The following is a 14,187-nucleotide window of genomic DNA, read 5'->3' as shown; positions in this document are numbered from 1 at the left end:
CCACATTGGGCTCCCTAAATAGAGCCTGCTTCTGTCTCTGCCTGTGTCTCTGCCTCTCTCTCTCTCTCTGTCTCTCATGAATAAGTGAATAAAATCTTAAAAAAAAAACAAAAACAGAAACATCATGTGATCCAGTAATTCCTCAAATGGCTATTTATCCAAAGAAAACACTAATTCTAAAAGATATGTGCACCCCTATGTTTATTGCAGCATTATTTACAATAGCCAAGATATGGAAGTAACTTAAGTGGTCGTAGATAGATGAATCGACAAAGATGATGTGCTATATATACCCATTGGAATATTATTCAGCCATAAAAAAGAATGAGAGCTTGCCATTTGCAGCAACATGGATAGACCTAGAGGATATTATACTAAGTGAAGTAAGTCAGAGAAATACAAATACCATATTTTCACTCATATGTGCAATCTAAAAAAAAAAACCCCACAAATAAGCAAATAAAAAGCAGGGACAGAGAACAAACTGATAGTTGCCAGAGGTGAGGGGGTGTGGGGGGCTGGGCACAATGGGTGACGGGGCGTGGGAGACACAGGCCTCCAGCTATGGGATGAATAAGTCACAAGATTAAAAGGCACAGCATAAGGAATATAGTCAATGATATTGTAATAGCTTGTGGTGAGCACAACATCACACACAGAGTTGTTGCAGTGTTGCACACCTGCAACTAACATAATGTTGTGTATTATACTTCAGTGTATTTTATTTCAATAAAAAAAGATTTTGAGATGTTCCACAATTTTTTGAAGAACCTATTTTATTTATTTGAGAGAGAGAGAGAGCTTACATGAACAGGGGCAAAGGGAGAGGGAGAAGCAGACTCCCCTACTAAGCAAGGGCCGATGCAGGGATCCCAGGACCCTGGTTTGTGACCCCAACAGAAGGCATACACTCAACTAACTGAGCCACCCAGCTGCCCGTATGTGTTTCACAATTAAAAAGAAAAATAAAACTAAGAAAATCTAAAAGGACTCCCTTTTAGAAGCCAATAAGAAAGAGAAGAGAGAGGGTAACAGGAACTCAAGATAAATTGGCTATTAAAATTGAACATCAAATTTACCTGAGAGAAAACATTCCAGGTTAAAGAATATAAATGATTGCCTGTTCTTATCTCTAAATTTTAATTTATAGGATACTTATAGCAGTGTAATAACAGAGAATCCCCAAACTCTACATATCTATTTTTTTCATTACTATGGTATTTGACCATCAGAAAACCAAAACCAAAATCCAGTATGTCCAGGACTGCCATGAGTCTCAAAGAAACTGAATTCACTCTGCCTCTCCTGTTTCTTCCCTTTTTCTCTTTTAATTTTTCAGAAAATTCTGACAGTCACGGAGGTGGAGATGGAAAATATATCGAAGATTAACAACACCGTTAGAAGGCCGACTTTGAAAGGTATTAAAAGGTCAAGTATGTTATAACTGTGTTAATATTGCACTAGATTTATAAATACACTGATATTTTTAGAAATACCATCTTTAAGAAAAAATGAACTTTTATTAATTTGATGCATCTGAACATAATAAAATAAATGAACATAAAACACTTCAGTGAACTCGGAAGGGAAGATAAATTTATGGAAATGGAAACACATAGGAAAGATATGTACATTTAGGCAGATGCTCTAATGTCTGTGTTAGGTGAATGGTTATGAATGCATTTGAGCTAGAGTGAGACATTTTACATCCTTTCTAGTCTGAATGTGTCAATATTTTATGGAAAATGAACAAGGTGTCATGAAGGTAAAGTAGCAAAAATGCACTTGAGGTTAGAAACGATTATGCCCATTGCACAGAGAGCTTTATCTGTCCCCTTAGGACATGTTGCCTCTTTTCTTTTGCAAAGCCTTCATGAGATCTGACATGAAATCCTGCTCTCCGCTGCCTCCCCCGACGGCCGGCCCCGGGCTCTCTTTCCTCTTTGGGGGAGCGGGAGGTCTTTTAAGGGCAACGCGGGGTGGCCCTGCGGCCTCGGGGGCCGGTGGGGGCGGGGGCGGGGGAGGTAACGCGGAGCCCACATCCCCTGCGAACGACGGCGGTGGGGGAGGCACGAAGTCCGGGGGCGCATCGTGAAAATCAGGGGGAGGCGGAGGGAGCTCGTCCTCGTCCAGGGGCGGCGGGGGCGGCGGCGGCGGCAGAGAGTCCTCCGGAGGGGCAGGGGCAGGGAAGCCCCCACCCAGGCCCCTGGCCCTGGGGGCTGTGGCCGGACTGCTGCAGACATCCGACGACCGTCGCACGGGAGGGGGTGGCGGCAGGCTGGACTTAGGGAGCTGGTGGGCCTCGGGCACTCCGGGGCCCTGGTTACCCAGGGCTGGCTTCTTGTCCTTCAACAGAACAACCACAGCGTGAAATTTCCATTGAAAGGTGAGGTCTGCCTCCCGAGGGGTCGAGGGGTCGGGGAGCCTCCATTCCACAGGCCCTGGGACTACAGCTCAGGAGGCTGTTCATTAGCTAGCTCCTCTTGGCTCTGCATTACAGTGACTTCAAATGGCCCTTCACATTATTACCAATAATAACATTATTTAATGCTAATCATGTCTTCTTCAGTGAATGCTAGATTTAGTACTATTCCACGAGGTGTTTATTACATTTAGATTATAGAAGTATCTCCTCCCAACCACCTTATAGAGGACTTACCCATGCCTCTTTAGTGATACAGAGTTTAGCTAGTTATGGGCTTACTTCAGTCTTTACCTACCCTAAGCTCAGGCTAAGGAACTCAAAATGGCAGCAAAATGGCTCTCCGGGAATTCCCACTCATGGCCTGGCTCCCAACACAAGCCTCCCAGGTCCAAAGCATATGCAGCCATGACATTTTTCTTTGTCTGAGTTGAGCCGGTTGTAAAGCTCAGTTGTCAGAAGCAGGAGTCTGTAAAATTGTTTTGCTTCTGTATCATACTTCCAGTGGTAGAGAGGTGATTAAGAAGCTTCCCCAAACCTTCCCCAAATCTCCTGGCTCAGATGTCCTCCTTTGATTAGCACAAGGAAGATGGAAGGGAGAAATAAAAGAGTTCTCTCTAGGCTACCGGTGACCTTTTGTTCAAATCTGGACATAAAGAACTCTCCTAGCAAAGAACTGTTCTGCCTCTCTTGCATCAGTGATTGCCGGCATGCTGAGAACAAAGACACCTTGTCCCAGGACTGTGGACTACCAGGGAGAAGCCAATTATATGCTTTACTCCCAGGGCATACATAACAGCTTCAAGGAAGGTGGTGGGTGGATCTGGAATCCACACACTTGGTCCATAGTCCAAAGGTCCATTTACTTTTTCTTAACTGTGGGGAAGTCGGCTGGCTAACTAGGGATAAAAGGAACATCATAGGCTTTGTTATTATCTGTGCCTCAAAGTTCTGATATCAAAGGAGCTAAATGTGTGGCTGGGTTCTGTAGAGTAAAATCATGCTGCACATACTACTGGTGGAAACCAGAGCAGGAGACTTGGCCAAACTCACAGAGGACTGTGCTCATAGAGGCACAGTCCTTCTGCCAACAGTGGAACAGATAATAATAGTAAATTACATCATACAACTTCCCCAGGAATTTCAGGCAGCTTAGCTGAATCCCTCTGTTTTAATAATTATCATTGCAATTTACAATATATCAGGCTTTCATTTTTTGCTTAACAACCTCTTACCAGATGATTCAATTTAGAATTTAGAAGGTTTTTTTTCCTAACAAAGTGCCTATTTTATTTAGTTTATTTGCTTAGCATGATAAGCTAATTGGCTAGTGATATACTTAAAAAAATTTCTGAACAGGCAGCTTGAAAACTGATGTTCACAACAAGGAAGCAATTTCTATTCTGGGATCTTTTTCTTGCTTTCAGGATTTTTGAGTGTTTCTCTTCAGCTGACATTGCAGGAACCATAGAAATAATAAGAGCTGAAGGTACAGTGCATGATGTCAGACTTGAGAAGCTCATAAGAATATTAGAGAAACACAATTTTAATGGTTTATAATGGTTTTCAAAAGCTATAACAAGTTCAATAAATACAAGATTTAATTGCTCCCACCACTGGTTGATGGACAAAATGAAAGGGAGGAATGAAGTGAAAAATTATGGAAAGTACAGTTATTCAAGATTGTTTGAATCATATGCGGAAAACAGTCAACAGAATAGTCAGTTGAGATGTTACCAATTAGACTAGTAACTAGATCACAACTTTCAGCTGCAACTTTCAGGTTAAATGAATCTTCATTAATTTACTCTACTGAAAAAAAATTATTTATAGAGAATGTTCTATCGATTTGGCTATTATTTTAAAATGTGTTTTCTTCTCTATCACCCTGAGGATGTATGTAGAACATTAATAGAAAAATCTAAAATGCACACTTTTTCTAAAAGAACCCTATTAGTAGTCTTATAATCTGGTTTTGGGGCTTAGCATTTAATATAGGGCTTCTGACTAACTGGTTGCTCTAATTTATTCAGAAAAACATAAGTAAAAATCCCAAGGGCTTAAATCTCAGGAGCCACTCTCAGAGTGCTAAAACCTTGCCTAAACCAAGAAAATCCCTTCAGTCAAAATCAATGTAGCTAAATTAAAAATATTTACCAAGCCTCAGCATTAAAAAAAAAATTCTTATATTTTCCTGGAGCAATGTGGTAATAGCTGGTTTTAACTTTCCATTCTAGCCTGTATAACTTTAAGATTATAAAAAAAGGGCAATGATCTAAATGAAATTATAGTGACTTCTCAGTTGTTGGAACTAGATTTTCTCCCTTTAGAAGAGCAGTTATTGGACCCTTGCTAATGGTTTAGAATATGGGCTTACCAGAGACAGGTTGAACATGAGGTCAGTTTCTGCCTTACCTTAGTTGTTTCTGCATGCCTATGGGCTTCTTCAAGAACGGTGCTTATAGAATGGGCAGCCTGGGGGATCTGACCATTGGCCTGAGGGGTGCTTGTTTTAAGTCCTGAGGAGGGGGAAGAAAGACAAGAAGAGTGGGCAAGGGATATTCAACATTCTTGCAAGTTCATCTAAAAATATCAAGTACTTTATATAGGTAAACAGGCCTTAACAGAAAACCTGAAGTTCTATGGCAATACTGCGTGAGATTCAGCAAAGGTTTGGGAAAGTGAATCCTTTATATAGATTACAACATCTGGATTAACTTAGAGAAGAGTATGTTCTTTTTTTTTTTTTTTTAACAATTTTATTTATTTATCTAAGAGAGAGAGAGAGAGAGTGAGAGCATCAGGAGAGGGGAGGAGCAGAGGCAGAGGGAGAAGCAGGATCCCCACTGAGTAGAGAGCCCTGATATGGGGCTCGATCCCAGGACTCCGGGATCAGGACCTGAGCCAAAGGCAGATGCTGAACCGGCCAAGCTACCCAAGTGCCCCATTTGTTCTGTTTTCAAAAGCCTTTGTTTTTGGGGTTTGTTCTGTTTTTGTTTAGAGAGGAGAGGAGGAGGGACAGAGAGAGGATCTTAAGCAGGCTCCAGACGTAGCATAGTGCCTACACAGGGCTCAATCTCAACAACCCTGAGGTCATGACCTGAGCTGAAATAAAAAATCAGACACTTGACTGACTGAGCCACCCAGGCACACCTCAAAAGCCTTTTGATAACTGGAGAATAAACTCTGAAAAACTTTTAAAAACTCCTGTTGTTGAAGATTTTTCTGAAATGTGTGTTTCTAGTTTCATACTGTGCTGTGTACAGGAATAACTTTTGAACATTATTCTCATCAGCAAGTACTATGAGCACAAAAATAGCAAACATAGAGGACGAAGCAAAATATGGAGACCTCTGAGGTACCCTGGAATAGACCTTCTGCCAGGAAGTTCTGAATAAGCACTTATTTTCCTACCTTTTAATTTACCCTTTGTCACAAAAGTGAGATTAACTGAGGTCTCAGTTTAGAGGGAATCTGATAGATTTCCTCAGATATATGTGGATCTCTCTGGCTCCTTAGAGAACATCCTGGGGAAGGATGGCCACCTTGCCACACATGAAAGCCCTCTCTCCAGCGACTACACTGCCACCCAGCCCACTATGACAACAGGTCTTCTCACTGAGTGAACTCAGAGATTGCTTTAGCTCTGCTCAGTGCCAGCTCTTCTATCAAGTATTTATGAAATGACCATTTTCTTGCTTCTTCAGATATTTTTCCAATAGTTTGAGAAACCCATTCATCTACATAACTCAAAGAAGGCTATTAGGGACTTGAGACTGGGAAGTACAGAGTGTTTGATGGGGAACAGGATATTTACAGGGCCTCAAAGTGTCTCTCTACACATTATTAAGTACCCAATGAAAAATCTGTATAGGAGAGAAATTGGACAACACACTAACCAAGTGGTCAAAATGAATGTTTCTAATGAGCGGCAAACAGATATCATAAGCCTCTGATCGCGATACCCTGAGAAGGACACACAGCCCTTATGCAGGATTGCTGCAAAAAATACACTACTATCTCAAATGAATCACATGGAGACATCAGACACATCCAAATTGAGGGATGTTCTATAAATTAAATGGCCCTTATTCTTAAAAAACTGTTAACATCCTGACAGGGAAAGGCTAGAAGAATGTTCCAGATGAAAGAGAACTAAGGGGACATGATAAATAAATGCCATACACTATCCTGGGCAGAGCCTGTGCCAGGAAAACATGCTGCTGTCAAAGGCACTGCTGAGATAGCTGGAAAAACTGGAATACGGATTGTGATTTACATAATATTAAATTTCCTACATTTGATAACTGTACTCTGGTTAGTAAGAGTAGCCATGATTTTAGGAACCACAAAGACTGCAAGGGAAGGGAGTATGAGGTATCCAATCTACTCTCAAGTGGTTTGGAAAATAACATGACTGTGGATAACATATAGAGAAGCGAGAGGAGATAGAAATGATAACACATATATGACAAATGCTCAATACTGGTGGTCTGTGGAAAGGGTTCTTTGTAGTCTTGCAACTTTTCTTTGTGTTTGATTTCAGAACAAAAAAAGGTATCTGTGTCCATTTATGCAGGTGAAATCTTAGAACAGGCTATAACCACTTTCTCTACTGCCAGTTTTTTATTATAAAATCCATGTTCCTCATTCAGCAAGGACAGCCACCTCATTGTTCTGAGCGGACCTTCACTTGCCCTCTTCAGCACACCCGTGCAGGGCTGTTAGAGGGTACATGATGTGTCACATAAATGTGCATTTCTCTAGCTCTAAGGCTTATTAAACGTCTCTAATTAGCCACAGCTTTGTTCTGGAGGTCAGGAAGTAACAAGTCTAAACATCTCAAAGCCTTACGATGTTTACACTTAAGGTTTTCATAAGGCCTTGTGCATGGTACCAGCTGCTCCTGGGAGATTTAAACCTCTTAGATTCCGAAGTGCTCCATCTCCTTGTCTCCTCTGGTCTATTTTCTTTCTTCTCTTCCCCTTCTTATACATATTCAAGTCCTTTCTTTATATATAAACACCTTCGTACAAAGCAAGCAGAAACTGAAGCTGAATCCTTAAGACCACTGGGGGGAATTCCTTTGAAGGACACAAATTGTATTTTCTTTTTGCTTCTTTTGCCCAAACACATACACAGGCTGATTTCTGACCAACACAGCATATATTTTCATGAACTAGGATGTCCTGCTCTTTAATCTGTTTGTGAGAACAAACAAATAATAATGATACCCCAAATGCTCCAAGCTGCTGTCTTCCCATGCACCAGGAAATCCAATCTTCTCCACGGGCTCTCTGCCCCATCCTCACAACCTGTAACCCGTGGGCACCCACATAACCCATATATTCTGTAGGTCCACTGACTTGGGATCTAGGTCGTATGGGTTCACTGATTAACAGTCCCAGCTGTCAAGTAGCAATATAGCCTTTCCCACTGTCTCTATAGGAATCTTTGGCGGAACTAGGGGTTGTAAGTTGACTAAACAAGTATGAGCCTCACATGCTTTACAGGACTCAAGTACATTCTGAAAAGGGAGCCAAACCCCAACCCCTCATTCTTAACCCACATGGTTTGTGAAAGGCCAATCCTCCCACTTGACCTGGCAAATCAGAGGGCAGCAACCTCCTGGGCATAGTAAGCTCGTTAGGAATGGGCATGAGGGATCCCTGGGTGGCGCAGCGGTTTGGCGCCTGCCTTTGGCCCAGGGCGCGATCCTGGAGACCTGGGATTGAGTCCCACGTCGGGCTTCCAGTGCATGGAGCCTGCTTCTCCCTCTGCCTGTGTCTCTGCCTCTCTCTCTCTCTCTCTGTGTGACTATCATAAATAAATAAAAATTTATATATAAAAAAAAAAAGACTAAAAAAGGAATGGGCATGAAGGAGCGTGCCCAGAGCTTTTTCAGAGATGAGACATTCTATTTGTACTAATATTTCCAGCTGTATGAAAAATGTAAGCCTAGAGAATCAGTGGCAGTCCTTGCCACCTTATGGGGACGGTGCCTAAGAAGCCATATCTTGATGACATCACTTGATGACATCACCCCTGGATCTTGCTGTGCATGAAGGAAGCCTACCCCTGGACCTCCTAGTTTTGCGCATTAATAAATCTATTCCCCTCGCTTTTTATTGCTTAAACCAGACCAAGTTGTATTTCTGTCAGCTGCCATGTGAAAAGTCCTGACTAAAAATAGTCACTAAAGTCAAAGTGATTTAATAAGTACTAAGAAAAAAACCCTCTATGACTGTTCTCTAACATGGAAAAAAAAAAAAAGCTGCCATTTATCTAGAATAAATTCCTTGTTAAAGCACTTTGGATAAGTGAACAATGCCTCCAGGCTTTTTCAGTTGGAAAATCATAGCAGAAACACCTCATGATTTCATTCAGTGTCTAGAGGAGAGAACAGTTCTAAACTAATCAAACAGATTATTAATTATGACTGGTTTAAAAAGGACAATTCAGGGCCGCCCAGGTGGTTCAGCGGTTTAGCATCACCTTTGGCCCAGGGCATGATCCTGGAGATCCGGGATCGAGTCCCATGTTGGGCTCCCTGCATGGAGCCTGCTTCTCCCTCTGCCTATGTCTTTGCCTCTCTCTCTCTGTCTCTCATGAATAGATAAATAAAATCTTAAAAAAAAAGTAAAAGGGACAATTCATTGTAGACCTGAGGATAGGAAGGAATTAGCCACATGAAGGAAAACATGTCATAAACAGAGGGAACAGCATCTGTAAAGTCCCTAAGAGATGATGGTGTTTGGGGCTTTAAAAACTAGGAAAAAACAAGTGGCCCATGTGACAAGAATGGGAAGACACAGGTGGGGAAAAGAGGCCTCAGAGCTGGGCAAGCCTCATATTATGCAGACTTGGTTGGCCTTGCTAAGGATTTGGGACATTAAGAGCAGTGAGAAGCTTCTGAAAAGCTACCCATAGGGAAGAAATCACATTTTAGTTTAGAAAGTTGACTTAGGGAGGGAGAGAAGTCTTCAAATGTAGGGAGTTGAGCTGGTACACCACCACCACTGGAGGCCAAGTGAAATATCATGGCAGCTTGGGTTTGACGGGAATGGAGATGAACAGATCTGGACAGATTTGACCAATTTAGAAGGTAGAGTCAACAGGATTTGGATGTGATTGGATTTGGGCATGAGTGAGCTTTCCTTGCCTGTATCCTGCATGAGCACCTGGGCAGATGATGATGATTTACAGAAACTGAGAAAAACAATAGAAGATCAAGTCTGGAGGATAAGATGATGCATCAGTTTTACTGATGTATCCAAGTGGAGCCATTGAGCAAATCACTGGTTACATGGTTTTGGAGATCAACAGAGAAGTCTGGGTTGGATTTATATATTTGTGGGTGGTCAGCACATATATGGTGACAGGAGTGGATTCAGACCACGTAAAGAGGTCGTATAACATGAGAACAGAGTTAGGATTGACTGGGCCGAGGCTGATTAGGTGCGGTAGAAGAAGAGTTAGCAGAGGAGGTTAGAAGTTGGGAGTGGGATAGAAGATTTGGAGTGTGTGCTATCTGGAAAGCCAACAGAGGAGACTGTTTCAGGGAGGAGTGGACAATTGTGTTGATGGTGCTGAAAGGTCAGATATGAAGACAGGTTTATAATAGTTGCATTTAGCAACATAGAGGCCACTGGTGGGCTTAGCAAGAGCATCCTCCATGGGGTATTAGAAGAAGCAGCTTGATTGAAATGGGTGCAAGAGTGAATGAGGGTAGGAAGTGGAGGCAGCACATGTGGTCAACCCTTTAGAATAGTTTGGTTGGGGATGCACGGGTGGCTCAGCAGTTGAATGTCTGCCTTTGGCTCAGGGCATGATCCCGGGGTCTGGAATGGAGTCCCACATTGGGCTCCTGGCAGGAAGCCTGCTTCTCCCTCTACCTATGTCTCTGCCTTTCTCTGTGTGTCTCTCATGAATAAATAAATAAAATCTTAAAAAAAAAAAAAAGAATAGTTTGGTTGTCCTGTGGGGTAGTAGCTAGAGGGAGATGGGGAGTCATAGGATGGTTTTAAAACTTGTTTGTTTGAAGAAGGAAGCAATGTTGAGGAGAAGGACCCAGTAGAGCAGAAGAGAAAGTAGAAGAGAATGGTATAATAAAGCATGTGTCTAGTCTTTGTCCTGGGTTCCTGGCACAGAACTTTTAATACCCTTGGTATTTCCAAAGTGATTGGAATGTTTTCGCTATTCAGTGAACCCCTAGGATCACATCTGACTTTATGCTAACAAGATGGCTTGGGAGGTGGGCTTGTTATCAGAAACATCAACCAAGTGATTAGAGGGTTGGGGCTCTGTGCTGACCCAGCCTCTGGGGAGGACAATGAAATCCATCACATGGTCAATGAGAGGACAAGCTCTGCAGCCAGGACCCTCCTAGACCTTGCCTGGTGTTTCTCTTTATTTGGCTGGTCCTGATATGTATCCTTTATTTAAAAAACTGTAATAATAAGGACAGTACTCTCCTGAGTTCTGTGAGTCCTTCTAGAGAACTGTGGAAGCTGAAGGGGTAGTGGGAACCTCCAAAATTGTAGCCACTAGATAAGAAGTGTGGCAGAAGTGTGAAGAAAGGCAGCCTTGTTAGGGTTGGTGCCCTTGACCTGTAGGGTCTGAGCTAACTCCAGTGGTGGGCATCAGAGTCAATACTGCAGTAAATCAACTGGTATCTGAATTGGGGACCAGAGGCTACATGGAAGTACTAGCCCTTATTAGGAGGTAACATAATGGATGCAGTCTAGGACAGGTGCACATACAGGGAAGGTGTTGGGTTTGGTGGTGGGAAGTCAAAGGAGTTCCCATTTGATGGTTTTATTTTCTCTCCTGAAAGTAAAGGATTTGGCGATTAGATATCTGAGGAGAGTAAAGAACACATGAAACAATTAGAGAAACTAGGAGATTACATTGACAGCAACAGGTTTTCTCAACATTATTGACATTTGGGACTGGAAATTTTTTTGGTGTATGGGGCGCTGTCCTATACCTTTTAGGAAAGGGGGCATCCCTAGCCTCCATCCGTTAGATGTCACAGCATTTCCCTCAAGGTGTGACAACCAAAATTGTTCCCAGACATTGCCAAATCTTCCCTGGGGGTCAAAGTCACCCTTGGCTCTGAGAACTGCTAGTCTAGAAAACTGTAGTAAGAACAATAGGTAGTATTAAGGGCCCAATTGAAAGTGATGTCCAAAGCTCTGTGGTAGAATCACTTGCTTGGTCCTTTTGGTGACCAGCCCCCATCCTAAAGCCACTAAGGGATTCACCATGAGGCGCCTCATTAGCATAACAAAGACACCATAACTCAGCTTACCTTGGGCTATTGAGGCTGTGTCAGGAACTGATGTCAAAGACCAAATATATTTCTTACTGAATCACAGAGACAGTTTGTGATCTGAGTGACCTGAATGAATACAGCTGATGCCAAAGATGATCCCCTGAGCACCTGACTGGATATGGCTCTTCCTGGCTGCTGACCACAAAACCCAAACTTCCTGACTGATACCTCACTGAGCCAGATCCAGGCTAAGAAACCTGTCTGGGTGACAGGATGATTGTTGGTACAATACACTAGTTGCTCCATTCTGGGAAATGGCTGATATGCCAATCAGGGTATCCCAATTGTTCTAAAACAGTTCAGCTGATGTGTCAGCTCAATAAGAGGTATGGTTATGCTTGTGAAAAATAACTAGAGCCACTAGTTGGTAAGAAATAGAGCTATTTGCTAAAGCAAGTGATCCCGATTTCAAGAAAAATGCTCAGAAGAAAAATTCTTTGGCTGTCTGGAAAGGAAAGGCATCCTAGCATTCCCTTGAATCAAAAGACTAAGGAGAACCTTATGGGCTCACCCTCAGTGAGTAAGAGCTGAGGCCATAGGATGATCTGCCTTAGAAATAGCCCAAGAGCCTTTACTGGAAAGGAGGCTGGTACTCCGGGGAGAGATGCCGGAGATGGCCTCAGGATCCCTCATCCCAAAGAGTGACCCCATCTTGGGAAGGAGAAACTTGCCAGCCAAGAACTCCAAGTGGTGTTTCCCTCCCAAGCTGAAGACTGAGAGGATTAAGAAACCCAACTCCCAACCAACCTCAGCAACCCTTTATTTAGTAAATTAAGTAAATTTAGTAAATTTATTTACTCAATAAATATTTACTATATGCCAGGCTTGTAAACTCTGGGAACACAGTGTGCAACATGGTGAAATGGTCCTTTGTCCTTTCAAGACTTAGAGTGCAGTGGAGAAAACAGGCACCAAGCACAGTAATGGACACATAAAATTATTACAAATCATGGTAAGTGCTCTGCAGAAAATAGTTTTATTCGAGACAAACACTTTCAGAAATTCCCTGTACACATGGCAGGCAGACCAGACTTATCTAGTGAAAATATCTTTAAATGTTGGGTCAAATCTACTGTTACTGCACCTTCTCCATTTTCAAGCTGCTTTTACCTTTGAGGAGCAAAGAATATATATACTGGCCTTTCTAAAAAAATTATTTATTTATTCATGAGAGACACGGAGAGAGAGAGGCAGAGACATAGGCAGAGGGAGAAGCAGGTTGCCCACAAGAAGCCTGATGCGGGACTTGATCCAGGATCCCAGGATCATGCCCTGAGCTGAAGGCATATGCTCAACCGCTGAGCCAGCCAGACATCCCAATACTGGCCTTTGATATGACCATTCTTTAACACTGAGGATGATCAGGACTTTTCTGTCATAAATAGTTCCAGTTCTTTCAACTGTTGTTTATCATGAAGACAGCTAGATACTTGATTATCTGAGCTTCAGAATTTCCTCAACTGTGGAGTGCAGATAGTAATCTATACTTTGCAGAGTTGGTTTAAGAATCAGAAACAGTGTATGTAAAGCAATGCTTGGTACCCACTTCATCTCTCTGTGTCTGGCCTCCTTACAAATACAAACAAGAAGCTGTTATGTTACCGTAGAATGTAATGTCCAGGATCAGCTTCAAGGCTCTGGTCATGGGATCACTGAGGCAAAACGCCAGGGAATGATCTTGTCATTTATGTGGGCTGTCTGTTGGTGCTCATGGAGCTTGGGACAGCTCTTTATACTCTGATGTGACACAGTACTCTATCAGCTCACCCTCCACTGTGATCACCATCTGATCCACAAGCATATCATGAGAAAAGCAGTCGAAGCTTTACTAAGAATCACTTATAAAGAAACAGGTACAGGTGTGTGTGGGAGATCTTGAGCCTGACCATCAGAAGGGAAACAAACATACACAGTGCCAACAAAGTTCTGTTTTTATAAGGTGCATTAGGTAGTTTGAACATGAGCTCTGAACAGGTAAGCTTTGAACAGGTGTCAGAATTTCTTCTTAGCACAGTACCTGTTGACGGTGCAGCTGACGTTGCTGGTGGAGCTGTGCTGACTGTGCTCTGGTTTGTCCACCGAGAGGCGAGCCCGGCCCTTGCCATCGCCCGTTGATAGTTATCATAGAGAGTCTTTCCATACTGGGGAGAGAACACAAAAGAAGAAAGGAATCCGTTTATCCCAAATCCGGCACTCAATTGCAATATACATATCGAGTAAAAAGCACCTTATAGCTCCTCTTTTTACTTCTTTCTTGAGATTTTTTTTAGTATATTTCAATTTAAAAAATTCATAGATTGTTTTCATGTGTTAAGTGATTTTCCAGATTAGCAGAGTCAGTTAATACTTTTACCTAGATGTTAGAGGAGAGCTTTTGCCTCTCAGTTCTGATTACATAGGTCTTCATGTAAATCTACTACAGGTTACG

At 42.4% G+C, this 14,187-nt stretch overlaps 1 protein-coding gene across 2 annotated transcripts in view; it reads right to left on the bottom strand.

The window, feature by feature from the left end:
- Nucleotides 1-1,500: 1,500 nt before the first annotated feature.
- LOC121496473 (amyloid beta precursor protein binding family B member 1 interacting protein) overlaps nt 1,501-14,187 on the bottom strand; it is a 100,282-nt gene continuing 87,595 nt past the window's right edge. For both annotated transcript variants that reach the window (XM_041764801.1, XM_041764800.1), the window contains exons 12-14: nt 13,777-13,900; nt 4,838-4,941; nt 1,501-2,346 (exon numbers count right to left, since the gene is read on the bottom strand). In XM_041764801.1, the coding sequence (XP_041620735.1) occupies nt 1,837-2,346; nt 4,838-4,941; nt 13,777-13,900 (738 nt within the window). In that variant the 3' untranslated portion in view covers nt 1,501-1,836. The remainder of the gene's footprint in view (nt 2,347-4,837; nt 4,942-13,776; nt 13,901-14,187) is intronic.

This window comes from Vulpes lagopus, chromosome 8 (genome assembly GCF_018345385.1).
Source record: "Vulpes lagopus strain Blue_001 chromosome 8, ASM1834538v1, whole genome shotgun sequence".
Classification (NCBI taxonomy): Eukaryota; Metazoa; Chordata; class Mammalia; order Carnivora; family Canidae; genus Vulpes; species Vulpes lagopus.
This window is presented reverse-complemented; position numbering and strand designations above follow the sequence as displayed.